Raw genomic sequence first — 17740 nt, forward strand, 5'->3', positions numbered from 1 at the left:
AAAAAAAAAAACCGCCGGGCGGTGGTGGCGCACGCCTTTAATCCCAGCACTCGGGAGGCAGAGGCAGGTGGATCTCTGAGTTCGAGGCAAGCCTGGTCTACAAGAGCTAGTTCCAGGACAGGCTCTGGAAACTACAGGGAAACCCTGTCTCGAAAAACCAAAAAAAAAAAAAAAAAAACCATTGAAGAATGACTAAGGAAGACACTTGTCTTAGTTAGGGTTTCTATTGCTGTGAAGAGACACCATGACCACAGCAACTCTTATAAAGAAAAACATTTAACTGGGGCTGCCTTGCAGTTTAGAGGTTTAGTCCATTATCATCATGGTGGGAAGCATGGTAGCATGCAGGCAGACCCGGTGCTGGGGAGGTAGCTGAGAGTTCTACATCTGGATTGGCAGGCATCAGGAAACAAGAGAAAGACACTGGGCCTGACTTGAGCATCCGAAACCTCAGAACCTACCCCCAATGACATATTTCCTCCAACAAGGCCATACCTCCTAACAGTGCCACTCCTGGGCCTCTGAAGCCATTTTCATTCAAAACTACCACAACACCTGACATAGGCCACTGGCCTCCACATGCATGGGCACACGCACCTACACACAAAACGTAATTAATTAAAATAATCCAGGCCCCTCATCTGTCTGATGAGGACCTCTGTGGCCAGTCAACCCCATCCTGATGGTCATTACAAAACTCACCCACTTTCCAAAGAAAGAGGATGGCATCGTTCAGGTCAGAAGTGAATGAACTCACAGGCTTCAGCGCGTCATTTTGAGCCACCAGCCCACACTAGTTATGCAAAACTATGTTTTACATCTGGTATTTGATTTGCCACACTGTTTAACAGAAAAATAACTTTATCTATTTTTTCCCAATTAAAAGAAGTAATGTTACAATCCATAACTCCTCTAGCTCTGCTTTGGTAAATTAATGCTTATCTATTGTTTTTAAATCACAAAGTGAACATGGCTATAGAAATGTAAAATGGTACTATTTCATTTTAATCTATTTAATTTTCCATTCTTGAATTACATAATGGGGTTAAAACATTGAATAGAATTAATAGAATGAGTATTTAATTAAGCAGTAATGAGTTTCTAAATGGATGCTTGAAAAAAAACTGGCTTCACAGTTATGCAAGAATCAGATAATAGTCTTAACAAAGAGTATAATAACTGTGTTGAAATGTTTTTTATACATTTAAAGATTTTTATTTTTTTCTGAATTCTCTCAGGAGTGTTTGAACATAACCCAGTTTCTTGATTTGCTTTCGGGCAAATCTGTCTTTTCCCAGCTCCCAACACCCCACATCGAACCCTACCCATGGTGCTCTGCCAAGTCCATTGCGACGTGATTCTCATTGGAGCGCCTGTGTTTCACCCCACACCCCCTTCTTTCCCAAAGGCTCTGGCTTCCTCCGCTTCTCTGGTGGCCTGGCCTTTGCCCCTGCTCTTCCAGGTCCCAGGAATGAGTGCTTGCACTCCCTTTATCGCATTAAAGGGCTCCTCTTCTTTCACTTTCAGGGGATTCTTCCCTGATGAGCTTCTTCCAACTGAGTCTTGTACCTGCCCCCACCAATCAGATGCTGCAGATGCTCCTAGAACTATGTGGCTCCTCTTTGAGCAGTTAACATCTTTTTATGGTTATACACTTCTCCTCTGTCTCTCTTTCGGGTCTATAAATCCACAATAGAATATAATCTATCTGCTTTGCTTACTAGTCTCTAGGTGGCTGGATGGATAATGGTGGAGACTAAATGGTTGGATGAAGGAGAAATGAAAGTCAGACAATGTGTGGATTGATGGGAAGTTGGAGAAATGGACAATGAAATTACTGGATACATAGATGGTGAATGGATGGAGGTTGAATAGTTGAACAAAGGATGGATGGATGGTGGATGGATAGATGAACAGACAGAGGGATGGATGGATGGATGGATGGATGGGTAAACGGAGGAAGGGAGGAAAGGGGAGAATGGATGAACAGAGGGAGAGAAGAGAGGGAGGGAGGGAGGGTGAGTGGGTGGGAAGGATGGATGGGTAGATGATAGTTAAATATAACTATCTTTAAATAAGGTTCATCCATAATACACATTCATGAGTCTCTAGGATGCCTCTACATTCTCATTCTGTGTGGATTATTTGCCCCCACACAAACATGGTGTCTGATGGCAAGCCCTTCAGTAGTTGCAACAGACATGAAGATCTCACAGTTATGAGAAAAGTTACACAGTCTAGACTTACATACCAATGACCTATATACTGACTTTACCAATTAATAATCTCATTGGTTTGTCTATCCCATCTTCAAAGCCAACCATATGCTAGGCACTGTGTTATGTTGTGAGCATCAGATCTCATTCCTCGACCAATTACCACTAGATTTTAGTGCTAGGCCCTAAGATGGGGAGGGGTCTCTCAGAATCTAGGAAATTTTTAATTTCCTCACACCATAAAATATCATTTTTAAAAGAAATCTTTAAAGCCCATAAAATTACGGAGAGTCCAGTGAAGACCAAATTTTAAGAAGCAGACAAAAAGCACCTAAGGTCTGTTTGTCAGGGTTCTCGAAAGGTACAGGAACTGACAGAATGACCGTGTGTCATTTTAATATATGTGATGTATACTGAGAGCATTATTAGATTGGATGTGGTCCAGGTAGTCCCACAATGCTGTCTCACTTCCGCAAAGCTATTCTTTTGCTTGTATTCTCTCTCAGCCCTCACTGATGCTTCCAATTCCTGTAGTTAAGACCATTCCTTTATTTGACAAGTGGCTTCTGAGTCCCTTCCATGTGAGGAGCTGGAACCACAGCTCCAGCCACCTCAAGTCACAATCTATACAGTACTGTCGTCTTGACCATGTGACAATCAACTGCTTTATCTGGACATCCTCTTAGGCACAACATCCTCTCCATTCAACGTGGGACATGTAGGACATTGCAGGTCACAATTATCTCCCCAATTCCTTAAACAAAAAGTATCACAAGAACAACAAGGGCTCCTGCAATGAAGAGGGACAAGGCCTCAGAGTCCTGCTGCAGACGTATCAGAGGACCAACCTGAGTGGTGGATCCCGGGTAGGCTCGGCAGCAGACTGACTGAAAGCAGAGCTTTCTAAAACCTAAGAGACAAGGCTCTGGCCCTTGATTCCCTGTAGGATTTGGAGCAGGAGCCTTCCTCTGCTTTCTTCTCTACCTTCATCTTCATCTGCAATCTGAAGTGATTAGGGGGCATGTGTGTCACCAAAGCCATCCTGGACACATGGCAGACAGAAACCATTGATTTCAACGTTCTACCCCACTAGGCCCAGATGCTCTGAAGGTCCCTCTATACCAAGTCCTGCTGCCTCCTCCGCCCACAGGGGCTGACACCTAGACTTGAATTCATCATGTCTCTCACCCCAGTCTGTGCACTAGAATTATCTGGGCTTCCTTCTGAATCTTTGGCCTTGTCCTAACCAACTGAAGTAGCATAGGACCCAGGCATCATTAGACCTCATGGGAAACTCTCGTATACAAGTAGGACTCGAATCTATGAACCCGGTTTGGTTTTGTTTCTTCATTTGTTGGTTTCTTTTTTGCTTCAGTTTTGTTTGTTGTCTTTTGAGAATGGAAAGACAAAAGATAGGGCTGGTAAACTTTCCTTAAACAGGAATCCTAGGGATAGGGTCAAAATAGTAACTGCTGGAGCCATTTTATATGACAGCATCTCCCACGGTCCCCTCCCACAGCTAAGTTCCATCCTCGCGTTCATCCTTGCACTCTCTTACGATTTGCCCAGGTTTGCCGAGATGCCATAGACAAATGAGTTTTTATCCCTGCCCCATCCCCCCAACCAAGCCTCGATATGGAGGCTCGTGATTAATGATTTAAAAGTCAACGAATCAGTGGCTGTTTGCAAAACCTCATTTCTCAAATTACTCCTCTTTGAACACAAGGCCTTTCTGACATCATCTTACCGTGTCTGGATTCTCACTGCTGCTAATTGAAATTCCTAGCTATTTCCTCATCTTGTCAGCATCTTGGTCCTGCTCGTTTATGAAATATTTGGAAACAGATTACTGTTCACCTGAGTGTGTCAGAGGTAAACGTCAGAACAATACTTCACACTTCCCACTCAAAGGAAATGCGCTCATGGTAGCTCATGAGATTCTCCGCCGGTGGGAACGTTCGTTTTTCACGAATTGATTGATCCCCACCATACCTACGTGCAACAAGTTTTTGAGATGTGGTATAAATGAAAACCGCGGCTCCCAGCTGCAAACATCTGCATTTCTTAACAAATAGTCTTTGAGTCTTGGGGGCTGTGAGGGAGTGTCAGGGTGTGACAGGGCAGGGTGAAAGGCAAACACTGGGTGTCCAGCCCCAGACCCTCCACTCAAGTCCCACCCTGTCTGTCTGGTCATCGTGAGGTCAAGGTGAGCAAAGCTACAAGAACACCACATGCAAAGGCTGGAGGGATGGCTCAGTAAAATACTCTGCCCCGAGCATGAGATCCTGAATCAGACCCTTCTAACCCTCATTAAAAAGTCAGGCATGCATTTAGATTCCCAGCGATGGGGAAGCCGAGACAGGAGGATCCTTCAGGCTCCCTGACCAGCCAAGTCTAGCCTAATCAGTGAATACCAAACCAATGAGAGACTCTGTCCCGAAGGCACGGAGGATGTCACCTGAAGCTGTTCTCACACGTACCCACACAAACATGCATCCACAGGCACAAACACACTATATATAGTAATTCGTGCGAAAAAGACCACACATACAATGGCTCATACTCTACCAGTGTTCACTTCTTATCCAACAATAATTCAGAAAAAGCGCTCCTGGCTCAGGGATGCCCCCTCCCTGGGAGACTGGAGATCCGAACTTCTTTGTTCTGTGACTCCCCCTAGTCTCCCCATGGTCTCCTAGCTGTGTGCATCCTAGGAAGCTGAGGGAGAGAGAGAAAAAGAGGGGGCACATCTGATCTCAGCCCTCTTCCCCAACCTGGCAGTATCCCCATGCTCTGCAAGAGCTAAGTTTGTCCCGTGGCCTTACCCGAGTCCAGGGAAAGCTGGTTTATGGACTACAGCATCTTCCTAGCCAGAATCCCTGCATTATATATTATTAAATGAGATGGTAAGTGTATCATATCTCATGTAGTGCACACAGGAAGAGCTCCGTTACTGGTGTCTGCCAGATTCGTTTCAAAACACTGACTATCGCCTGTTTGCTTTGCAGTTCCAAGCCACGGTGGAGGAAGGAGCCGTGGGAGTTATTGTCAATTTGACTGTAGAGGACAAAGATGACCCCACAACAGGAGCCTGGAGGGCCGCGTACACCATCATCAATGGAAATCCTGGGCAGAGCTTCGAAATTCACACCAACCCGCAGACCAACGAGGGCATGCTCTCTGTGGTCAAGGTAAGGGTGGACCCAGTGGCACCTCTGTCCTCCCATGAGTGGCTAGGGGCCTGTGAAAGGTGTGTAGAATCACAGAGTTGAGAAAGCCACAGAGAAATTAATTCTGCTCTCCCCCGGAAAAACAGAGAACACTGCAGGCTTAGAGGCTTCTCTGCCTCGCACTTTCTTCCCTGGTACATGACACCGTTTGTACCTGAGGCAGGGAAGGACAATAACGAAGGGCAGGGCAGGACCCTTGATCTCAGGTTCCTGTGTGTGCTTGACCAAGCACCTGCCCACGTTTTCTGTCCCTCAGTTTACTCGTCCTATAAGAAGCCACCGTTAACGTTGCTTATAATTCAGGGTGGTTCTCACACTCCGTTCTGCTTGCTGTGACAAAGGGGTTGTGTTTCTGGGAAGCTGTCTTAGTCTCTTTCTTTGGCTGTTATAAAAAAAAAAAAAACACTCTGGCAGAAGCCACATAAGAGAAAAAGGGTTTAGATTTGACTAAGAGTTCAAGGTCATCATAGACCATCCCTGGTGTGGGCATCCCAGCAGCCAGGGCTTGAGACAGCTCGTCATCCTGCATCTGCAGAAAAGAAGCAGAGAGCAGGGAACAAACACACCCGCGGTGTTCCGCCCCCTTTTCTCTGCCTTGTACAGTCTGGACCCCCTGCCTAGGGAATGGTCCCGCCCACAATTAAGAAGTCTTCCTGTGTCAAATAACACAATCAAGATGATCCCCACAGGTGTGCCTAGAGTCCCCCCTCACTGACATTCTTAATGGCTGGTTAGAAGGTGCACATTTGTTAGCTAAAGTTCTGCTCGCTGAAGTCTGTGGTCATGGAACCCAGAAATTCCAAGGTCAAGTGAGAGTTTGCATCTGCACAGATGATGCCTCCTTACTCTGTCCCCATGCAGTGTAAAGGGGGAGCAGCTCCCCCATTCGCATGGCTCAACATCATGATCCAGTGACCTCCTAATGACCCCCTTGTCAATGCCCTCACATGGGAGCCTGTGACTTCAGTAAATGAAGAGGGGACATTTCCAACCCGTGGCACTGTGAGGACTTCATGAACGAACACGTAAAATGTTTGAGGCAGTAACAGCTACTTCCAGTCTGTAACGGATTAGTATTGCTGTGATAGCAGCGAGCATGAATTCTGCAGCCAAAGATGAGTGTGGCTTGATTATTAGAAGTCCAACAAAAGGGCCTCACTGAGTGAAATGGAAGATGTGATCAGGAGTGGTAAATTCGAGGGGGGGGGGCTGAAGAGAGATTCCAGCTCCTATTGCTCCCACCTTTAGCCTCATGGCCTCTTCCAATATCTTCAAAGCATCTACAACCTCTCCGTTGCTGCTCCCTGATGACCATCATCCCTTCTAACACCTTCTACCTTACGACTCCGTCAGGTCCACTGGATGATCCAGGATAATCCCTTATCTCGGGGCCTCTCCTTTAACCACAGCTATGAAGTCTTTTTTTTTTTTCGCCTTAGACTCTTAGAAAAGGTAGCTATGGGAGCACTGCCCCGCTGGCCACTGAGTCTCTGCTAGTCTTCCTATTGCGGTAAAACACTGGCTTGGGGAGGAAAGGACTCGCGTCATCTTACAGTTCCAGGTCACAGCCCATGGCTGACAGAAATCAGGCCAGAAGGTGAAGCAGAAATCAAGAAGGGACATGGAGGAACACTGTTCGATAGATAGACAGACAGATAGATAGATGATGGATACCTACATTAGTTAGCAATCAAACAGTGCCCCACAGACAGGGCCATCATCTGATCCAGACAATTATTCAACAGAGGTTCCTCCTTCCATGGAGATTCTGTGTTATGTAAAACAGACACAGAATCCTGTGGGCTACTTCCTCAGATCAGTACCAGAGTCGTTGAGTTTGACAGTCACAGACGCTTCTGTCTCTAGAGGACACAGAGTCTGGGTTCCTGCCCTTCCCAACCTCTGAGTCACTTCCTCCCTAACAAGAGTGACAGGACTGTTGGGAGAGCCTGGCACCGGCAGTGCAAGGCTGCTGCTTTCAAAGGAGTGAGGGCATGAAATAACATTGCCATGGCCAACCTCTGGAGCTGCTAGCCCTGAGTCGATAAAGGATGCTGGGTAACCTTCCAGCCAGGCAGCTTCATGGGAAAACTTTAGTAGATACATATCTGTATCCTGCACCATGGGGTGGGGCTTGGTGGTCCCTAACATGTCTTTGCCCAGATGAGAGGAAAATAAACACCATGACCAGAAGCCTCTTTGGGGAGAAAAGGGTTTATTTCATCATACAGATTCCATCGCACATGATCTCTATCTGCCTCCTGACTCCTCTCCTCTGAGAATGTACCACATAGACCCAAATTTCTGCCTCAGGCTCCTGTTCATGTCATCCTCCCAAAAAGGGTACTCACTGTGCCTGGCTCTGAGGAGTCTGCTACTTGTTGTGCAGGGACCACTGTGTTGGGAAGTTTATCCCGGTCCTGTCTAATTGTCTCCCTATGCATCTTAGGAGCAGGAGCCCCTCCCAGAAAGGTCACTCTCAATGCACCATGGTTTCTGTGGTTCGGAAAGAATGTGACATTTGATAGGCTGGAATACCACCTTAACTCTTTTTACAGCAGGGTGTCCTGTGTGCTCTCTGATGTAGCCAGGGGCACATGGACTGTCCACCTCTTTGCAAAATCCTCTGGAGGGGTCCTCAATCAAAATCCTCAATCGGGGTGATGATTGAAACGCCCCTCCGTGGGGAAGGCCAGCACCTCCACCCCATGTGTCTTGGACCTAACTCATTCTGGTGTCACCCTCGGTTAAAACAGTCCCTGAAACCAAAAGACTCTGGGAGTGTCATAGACAGCCAAGTTCACGACAGTCCTCAGACTCCACATTCTTTTCCTTAGAGAGGACCCCTGAAATGGCACAAGACTTAAGCCACAAAGCCCAGCACTGTCCCCAAGTGTGTACAGCTGTTCATGCAATGCCAGAGGGGCCATGGGCAGAGTAAACACACTTCATAGTGTGTGCCTTCCTGACAACCCTTCTGTCTGCTCCCCAGCCCCTGGATTATGAGATCTCTGCCTTTCACACCTTGCTGATCAAAGTGGAAAATGAGGATCCACTGGTACCAGACGTCTCCTACGGCCCCAGCTCCACAGCGACTGTCCACATTACGGTCCTGGATGTCAACGAGGGTCCAGTCTTCTACCCGGACCCCATGATGGTGACCAAAAAGGAGAATATCTCTGTGGGCAGTGTGCTGTTGACCGTAAATGCCACAGACCCCGACTCCCTGCAACATCAAACCATCAGGTGGGTGAGAAGCTTGGTACCCATGGATGGGGGCGAGCAGGAAACCACCTTCCTCTTTGGTTGCCAAAACTGGTGGAGCTGGTTGCTGGCTGCCTGTTGCAAAATGCTGTTAAGTTAAATCTACTGTCCATCTCGATGTGTGGGAGGGAAAAGAAGTTTGAACCTGAGGGGGCCAATGGACTCTCAGTGAGAGGACAATGATCTTATCCCTGATTCTAACTGAGGAAGGGATTGACTTTAGAGCTATGTTCCCAAAGGACCTAGCCAAATCTTGAGGATCATAAAGAAGAGCCACTTTGTGTGGGCTTCTGCATCTCAGAACTTGATGCTCTGTGAAAGGCATTGGTTGGTTCCATTGCCAGATGGAGGTATTGTGAATTCCAGCATGGGAAGCCAGTGCAGCCAGTAAAGTGCTTGTCACCCAAGTCTGGAGAGAGCTGAGTCTGTGCTCCTGGCTCCCATAGAGAAGGTGTGGCAGATCACAGCTGTAATTTCAGCACTGGGGAGGCAGAGACAGGAGGGTTCCTTACACTTGAATTATTATTCTTTACACCTACATGTGTGTAAGTATATAAACACAACTTGCTCAGTCCACTTAGCGTCACTTGTATGTATATGATTTCAGGACTGACCACTTGATACTGGATAACTGCTGAGGGGGCCCATCCCTGGGAAATGCTACTTCTCCCTCCCTCGGCATTCCTTAGTGGCCTTTGTCTGGGGATGAGGGCCCTTGAGATTTGTCCCTTCCGTGGTAGCCTGTCTATTGGCACTGGCATTGTTCAGGTCTTGTTCAGAATTCAGGGGTGTAGCATCCCTGCTGTTTCTAGGAGACACTCTCAGAACAGACTTCCCATTCTCCTGGCTCTGAAAATCTTTTGGCCTCTCTTTCATGATGTCCCTTGAGCCTTAGGTGCAAGATTTGTACTGTAGATATATCTCTTAGGACTGGCTACCCCACGATAAGTTGTTCTCTGTATTTTGATCCTTTGTGGTTTTCTGTGGGTTTTGTGTATGTGTGTGTGTGTGTGTATGTATGTTTGTGTGTGTGTATTTTCCTGAGAAAGCCTCTTTAATGCTCTTTAATGAGAGTGAGAGCTGTCCTTACCTGTGGGTGTCAGGACAGATTTTAGAATGCAGTTAGGAGTCATGCTGGTCTTTAATGAGAGTGAGAGCAGTCCTTACCTGTGGGTGTCAGGACAGATTTTAGAATGCAGTTAGGAGTCATGCTGGTCTAGTGAAGTTGCAGTATAAGTCCACTAAGATCCATGGCCTCACTAGATTGGCTAGGTTTCTTGTACCAGGAATGATTTCTCCCCCATTGAGTGGGCCTTAAGTTCAATCAGATAGCTGTTGGTTACTGCCAAGACAGAAATGTCGCTATTGCACCTTTAGGAATTGCTGTGGGCAACATAGCCAGGTAGGACCACTGGTTGCTTCTTGGTCAAACTTTCCTTCGGGTACTATGAAAGCTAGTTTTCCTCAGGGAGAAGGCTTTGGGTCAGATATGGCTCAAATCATCCTAGTCCTGTTTATGTCTTAAGCTCTACTCGGTAATTCACAGACGGTCTTTACATAAAGAGATTTCAATAAATGGCTGACGTCGAGTGCCAGCAGCCAGAGGATGCCCTCGCTGGAACACTGCCACACAATGACCAGATCATTACACATGCCCAAAGACAGTTTGTCTCTGCAAAGAAAGTTTCAAGTTTCTCCTTCCAAAACACCATACCCTGCTTGTAGAGGGCACGAATGACCAAGACTTAGACACGCTTGTAATAAATGAGTCCTTTTTTTTTTCTTAATTTGAAAATTTTAGAGACAAGCTCCTGACCTTGTCTCCCATACAGCGAGCTGGCAGGGAAGAAGAAGAGATTGTTTCCCACCCCCAAAGTGGGTGTCTCTTCACTTCTAGACTGTCTGAGTTGCCAAGTGAACTAGAGGATAGTACAAAATGCTAGCAACTCCTCTGACAGTGAGAATGAGAATCACCTTTCCTCCCCTGTCTTCTCTTCCCCCTCCCCAGGCCCCTGCTAGCGATCCAGCAAAGGAAATGGCAATTTAGCTGTCAAAGAAAGCATTCCTTAAGGACTTGGTTGTGAAACCTGTAACTCAGCTAAAGGCAACTGGGTAGACAAGGCCATCTTTAGGGCTCCTTACCATCCTTTTCCGTTTCTATAACAGGAGGAGGAGGCAAGGGATTCCTGCAAGTGGGGGAGGGGATAAAATGACCTGCAGTGGGATTAGCATTGCTAAATCTGGGCTCTGCCTTGCTATCTCAGCTCTGCTGCTGCTGGAGAACAAAGGGTTAATAGAGTGGGGGTTCCTGGGACAAAAGCCATGGAGTCTACATCAAAGGCAGACAGAGGGAGGGAGGGTCCCTCTGGGTTCTCCAGTTGAACCCAACTATGGGCTGAAGTAAGCAAAGGGGTTAGTTTGCTGAGAGAGTCTGTGGTTGTTTATAAGACAGAGGAGCCGAAAGGGAGGAAAGCAGCTAGGGGCTAAGCAGGCTCCAGGGCTTCCCTGAGGTTCCAGGTGGCAGGATCTTGTGGTCTGGCCTGTCAAGGCTTCCAAGGGAAAACAGTATCTCCAGCTCCCCCCCCCCAGTCCCTCCCCGTGTCACCCAGCTCACACTCCCATCAAGTCACTGTGCCTGAGCAGATGATGAGCCTCTGGCAAAGGGCACCTAGCTGGAGGGGCAGCTGAGATGTGACCACCTGCCATGGTGGGCCAGGAAGGCAGTCAGGAGACTGTGGCTGGTGGAGAGATCACGGATTTACGCACTGAGACAGGTGAGCGGAAACATCCCTCCTTGCACCGGGAATAGAGGGTAAGATGAGCTGCAAAGAGAAAGCTGGTTGGTAGCAGCCAAGACATTGAAGGCCACCAAGGCCAGCATCAGAACCTGGAGTGCACAATTCAGACTGTGGAACAAGAGGCCATGGTTTCCTCATTGTGCCCCAGTGCACTGTTAGGAGCATCCACTGTGTGGGGGTGGTAGTGGGGGGATAGGGGTTGCTAAGGATTTCTATACCAGAGCCTAGGAAAAGAGGGATGGATGTATAACACCAGCAAGACTGACCAAAACCATAGGTCACCAGTAACCTGGACTCAGTTCAAACTCCCCTATGCCAAACAATGCACAAATTAGCCAGCTGATTGGAACATGGGAACTTGGTGCCCAGTGGGAAGGCATTGGGTACTGAGGCCAGATTCCCTTTTCACACACACACGCACACATACACATACAAGCGCGCACACACACACACACACACACACACACACACACACAGTGCTAGTCTCCCTAGCTAGCTCCATCCTCAGCCAGGCTTCAATGTCTCCAAGGCAATGAGGTCAGCCCTGGACCAGTCTTCTATCTGCCTGCGGAAAGAGCTACACCCTCCCCAGAGGCAGTGCAGCTAGTCCCAGGAGCAGCTCCCAGAGTCCTCTGGAACATGTGACCCTGAGGAGCAAGAAGAAGAACAAGTGTGGATGGTCTGGCTTTAGTGTGCAGTTTCACAGCGGACCCCAGCATCCTGTGTGAAGGCTTGAACTGGGGCCACTTAAAGAGGTCCGGAGCCCTTCTCAAGAGACTGGAGTGAGTGCTAAATTTCAGGAGGCACAGATGGGCCTGTGGTTAGGAACCACAAAAACCCTCAGGTAACGCTGCTGCCCTAATTCCCTGTGGCTGGTATCCTAAGAGGGCCAGCATCTACTCACAGGCTTGAGGGCTGCTGGGCTGGCTAAGAGATGCTGAGCTGGTAGAGGAATACCAGGCTGGTTGAGGGATGCTGGGCTGGTCCCTTTACCCAGCGTGAATCGAAATTGCCTATCAAGTATCCCTTTCTGAGCTTAACTGGCTGGATTTTCCCTCTTCTCTCATAATCCCCCTTCTCTCCTCCCCTCCCTGCCTTTCCCTTTTCTCCTCCTCCCTCCTCCTGGCCCCGCCTTCCCCTCTATCCCTTCCTCTCCTGGTGCTAGCTCTGAGCTCCTGAAACATCACTGGCAAGTGGACCTGATGCCCTGGGGAGGGAAGGCTCCTTGGTGATGGGGCGTTTGATCTGGCACATTAGAAAGTGCCTTCCAACGAGGCCTGTGTACAGGGGTTAGCGAGGCTGAGTGGAGGGGCCAGGCGGGAAGAACCTTTCCCCTGTTCTTCACTGGGCTGCACAGAGTTCCCAGCCAGACATTGATTTTGCAAGTGGTCTCCAGTCTCATTAACTGTTGTAGCTCAGGTAATTCTGTAGGGAACAGGTCTTTAAGGAAAAGGGAGTTTCACTCTGGGAGCTATTATTTTATCTCAAGATCTCTGAACTTAGCTGACTTAAGTATTAAAAAAAAGATGCTGACCCAGCCCTTCACTCACAGCTGTGCCACTGACAGGGCCCAGGGGTCCTGCACAGAACTGTGTCTCCCTCTGAACCTTGCCTATGCTGACATGTCCCTGTCCCTGTGCTTCTCCATCCATCCCTTTCCCCTTCTGTGTCCCTTGCTCTGACATCTCTCTGGGCCTCCCTCTCCTCAGTCCTGCCCTGCCCTTCTCTTGCCCCCTCTGTCTCTCCACTCCAAACATCTCTGCCTGTCTGATTCTCCTCTCCTCTCTCATTTCTATTCTTGACCTCCCCTCCCCCCCGTGAGTGATCATGTGTGTGTGTGTGTGTGTGTGTGTGTGTGTGTATGTGTGTGTATGTGTTCATGTGTGGGAGGCCAGAGGTCAGCCTTAGGAGCTATCCACCTTGAAAGTCTCTCACTGGCCCAGAGCTCACCAAAGAGGCTAGTCTGGCTGACCAAGAAGCCCCAGGGGTCTACCTGTCTCCGACTCTCCAGTGCTGGGATTGCAAGCAGTCACCACCCTGCCTGACTTTTAGTATATGTGCTTTGGGGATCAGACTTGTGCCCTCATGCTTAGATGGCAAACACTTTTCCAGATGGGCTTTCTTCCCAGCCTTTCTCTTTCTTCTCTTACCCACCATGCTCTCCTTGCCTCTCTAGCCTCTCCCTCCTCTTCTTCCTTCCATTTGTAGTAGACGGAAGTGAGACATCTTCTGGCGGCACTGCAGTGTCTCCTCCTGGTCCTCCTCGTCTTCGTCCCATATTCTGTTTCTATTTCCCATATTCACTTCCTTTCCTCACCTCTGTCTCCATCTATTCCAAGACCCTCTGGGCTGGGCTGAGTGCCAATAAGCGCCTCCATCTATCTCACCTCCAATCATACACAACCTGCAAGCCAGCAACAAGCATCCATGCCTTCCTCAGTCAGCATCCGAATGGCATCACTTGGGTCCAGCCTGCCCTTGGTCATCCCAGCATCATCCAGCAGGGGGCTCCTGCTGCCCACTCCCTACATTTGGGAACTTCTAACTAACCAACCCCTTATCTGTGGCGCTCCTGCCCATGCTGTCCTGTGTGATAGAACACACATCTGGTCTCAGCATTGACTTGTCCTGCAAGGGGGTGTCTGGAAGCCAAGGCACATGATCTCTGCCAAGCCTGAAGCCCTGAAGGCAGGAGGTGTCCAGGCAGCAGGCTGCAAATTCTCTAGAAGGCGTTCATTACTGAAGCCCATTGACAAGTCCGTCACTGGGTGTGCTCTGCTCCAAATTCAAACAGCCAGCAGCTTCTGAGTGATGGTGAATTCTTTCTGTCTACCGGCTGTGTCAAGACAGCTCATGGAGAAAACTCTGGAAGTGGGACAGAGAAAATGACCATAATCATCCCACCCAAGGTAATTCTCTTTAACAGTCTCATTACAGCGCCTTTGAATTTGGGGAGAGTCACATATCAAGACTTCTCATATGAATTGCCCCCAAATGGCTGATGTCATCCACTCTTCTGTATCCTGCTACTCTTGCTTTCAGATATGCCAAAGAGCCATCCATGTGCAGAAACAGCTGTCATTTTTCACTGCTGAATAGTATCCCCCATTCATTACCCCACTGTCAGTACCTGGCTGTGTCAGCAGAAAATACATTTGGAATATAACAGGAAGATTCTAACTAGAGGGGCTCAGAAACAATAAGAGGTACTTCCTAGAGGTTTTTTTTTTTCTATTTTTTCGTATGTGTGTTGCATCGTTTTGCTTGTATGTTGGTTCCATGTGTATGTGCATGTTAACCAACGTTAACATCAGAAATCATACTAGATTGATCCTTATTCACTGAAGCAGTGTCTCTCAGTCGAGCCGAGGGCTCCCTTAGATGGTCAGACTCTGGAGATGCCCTGTGTGTCCATGTCCCCCAGGCAGGACCACAGATGGTTGCCTGGCATCTCACCTAGCATTTATATACTCTGGCATCTGAACTCAAGTCACTGAGCCATTTATTCCCCCACTTCCTGATTTTATGGTGATTTCCTTGAGGTCAGCTACTTTTCTCTTCGAGCCTCATTTCCTAGAGTTGTTCACATGGCCATGCCTACCTAGTATGCAGCTTTTACAACTGAGATCTTTGTGAAGGAAGAAAGAACACTGAGTCATGACTGACAGTTTCTGCCATAGGATCAAACCTTTCAATTTAGCAAGAATATACACAGTAGATTTTTGATGGAAATATCTCGTGTCTTAGTCAGTTTTCCCTAACGGTCACAAAATACCAGAGACAACCCGCTTAAAAAGAAGAGACTCAAATACATGAGACACTGAATCCAAATCCCAGCACCACAGAAACACAAAGCCAGAAAGAGGGAAGATGTGTTTCGGCCCGCAGTTGCAGACAATAGCTCTACAACCTATTATCACAGTCCATCCTTGTTCTGTGGTGGTTCTGGGTATGCTGTACCTCATCGGGAGGCTGTGATACAACACTCTTCACCTCACGGAGACCAGGAGGCAGAGAAAGTGAACCTAGAGTGCCAAGACCCCCTTCAAGGGTATGTGCCTCCAATGATCAAACTTCCTCCCAGTAGGCCCCACTCACAAAGATCTCATGATCCGGGGACCAATCTTTTGACATACAAGCCTTTGGGGGATAGTTTCCCAAACCATAGAACCCAATGACATTAGATACTAGATATGTACCTAACAAAATAATAGAAAATACAAGGAAGCTGGGGACACACTCGGTGTGTACATCTCTTGCCTAGCACGCACAGTGCCCTGGGTTTCACCCCAGAAAGCCATAAACTGGGTGTGTTATAATCTCAGACGTTGGGGGATAGACACAGGAAGATCAGGAGTTTGTGGGCATCATCAGCTACATGGCAAGTTCAAGGCAAGCCTGGGCTACATGAGCGAGGTTGCAGATATAACCCACTGACCCATCAAGTCATTGGTGAATATTGAAAACCTGCTGCAAGCCTGGCACAGCATTAGCTGTGGCACAGTCACTCAAGAGGGGTGGCACGAGTTTGAACCTCCCACAAGTGTGTGGTCATGAGAAAAAGGATGTTGGTGACGTGTGACAAATCTGGGAGAAGGAGGAAGCGGGGAAGAGGGAAATAACAAAATCAAACATCTGAATTTAAATGCCCAGCTCTCAGGACAGCTCCTGTGAACCAAAGGATATTGTCAGAAATGGCTTTAAGTTTGCGAAGCAGGTGTGCATCTCACCTGGCGAGAACACCTGAGCAGATACCAGGGAGATGGCAGGCAACTGGCAGTGAAGTGTTTGCCTTGCCAAATAATTGCAAAAGAAAAAAATGCTTAGATCATTTTAAATTTTTTGTAGGGAAAAAAAATCCACTTACATTATGAATATAATGAGGTGTACTTTTTATGAGTTGGGGTGAAGACTCCATAGGATTAAAAGTTTCTGAGGGTCTCAAAAGTCTGAACACAGGCCAGGCCTGGCCCTGGGCCTGGGCCTGGCATATGCCAAGAGCCCAATTAACAGACATAGGAGAGAAGCAATCCCATCCAAGAGTTCTCAACCTGTGGGTTGTGACCCCTTTGGCAATCTTCTATCTCCAGAAATATTTATGTTATGATTCATAACAGTAACAAAATTATAGTTATGAAGTAGCAACAAAAATAGTTTTATGGTTGGGGTCACCACAACAAGAGAAACTGTATTAAAGGGTCTCGGCATTAGGAAGGGTGAGAGCCACTGTCAGGTAATAGTGGCTAGGCTGTGGTGTCTGAGTACCAGCATTTAAATGCAGAAACAAACGTGATTAGCTTATTCAAATTTCTGATATTATTTTATTACTTTTGTGTGTGTGCACACTAGGGCACAAGCGTTTGTACAACAGTGTTCACGTGGAGGTCAGAGGACAGTTTGCTTATATTGGTTCTCTCCTTCATTTGTGTGGGTTCCGGGGAGCAAAGTTAGAATAGCCTAGCAGTAAATGCCGTCCGTCACCACTGACCCACCTCGCTGACCCAAAAAGATGTAGCCTAAACTGGTCTCAAACTCCTAATCCTCCTGCCTCCTCCTCTTCAGCATATCCTCCCAGTGTCCTTGGCCACAATCTGTTTTCATCTTCACACACTGACTGGCATCCACCTGCGGTGGAACTGTTCCCAATGGCCTTGTTTGAATCTGGTGCCCAGCCCCAGGAGTGGCACGATACAGAAGGACATACAGACCCTCGTTGGTTGCATCGAGAGTCCTTTCCATCTGCCAGCTCTCCTTCGGGCACCATGATACAAATTGAGTCTATTCTTTAAGCCTGGCATCTGAATCCCATCCAGATTAGATGCTCATCCTTTGACAGTGACTGCTCTGTCCTGTGTTTTTCTCTTTTCTTTTTCTTTCTTTTTCTTTTCTTTTTTTTTTTTTTTGTTGGAGGGAGCTCTGTTTTTTTTTTTTTCTTGTGTTGTCCCCTGAACTTGCGTCTTTTCAGCTGGATGGCACTCTGCATTCAAAATGGTAAAGAATGCAACAGAATAATGAAAATTTAGCATCAAAACATTTGTCCGAATGGCCAGTTTCATCTTCCTCTGGTCTTCCTGGACTCACCAAGCCTTCTTTTTAGTGCTCTGTTTCATCTACTGTTTGGAGCCTTTCTAAAGAAAACCAGACACACACTTGCACCAAAACAAAAAGGTGGTAAATTGGACAAAAATGTCATTGACTAACTGTGAGACTTTTATTCTGTAATTGCTAAGGC

The 17740-nt window shown here is 47.5% G+C and overlaps 1 protein-coding gene across 1 annotated transcript in view; it reads left to right on the forward strand.

Annotated features, from left to right (window-relative positions):
* Nucleotides 1–17740, forward strand: part of Cdh13 (cadherin 13) — a 950975-nt gene that overhangs the window by 868356 nt on the left and 64879 nt on the right. The window contains exons 9-10 of the mRNA XM_038312938.1: nt 5225–5407; nt 8439–8692. Of these exons, the coding sequence (XP_038168866.1) occupies nt 5225–5407; nt 8439–8692 (437 nt within the window). The remainder of the gene's footprint in view (nt 1–5224; nt 5408–8438; nt 8693–17740) is intronic.

This window comes from Arvicola amphibius, chromosome 15 (genome assembly GCF_903992535.2).
Source record: "Arvicola amphibius chromosome 15, mArvAmp1.2, whole genome shotgun sequence".
Classification (NCBI taxonomy): domain Eukaryota; kingdom Metazoa; phylum Chordata; class Mammalia; order Rodentia; family Cricetidae; genus Arvicola; species Arvicola amphibius.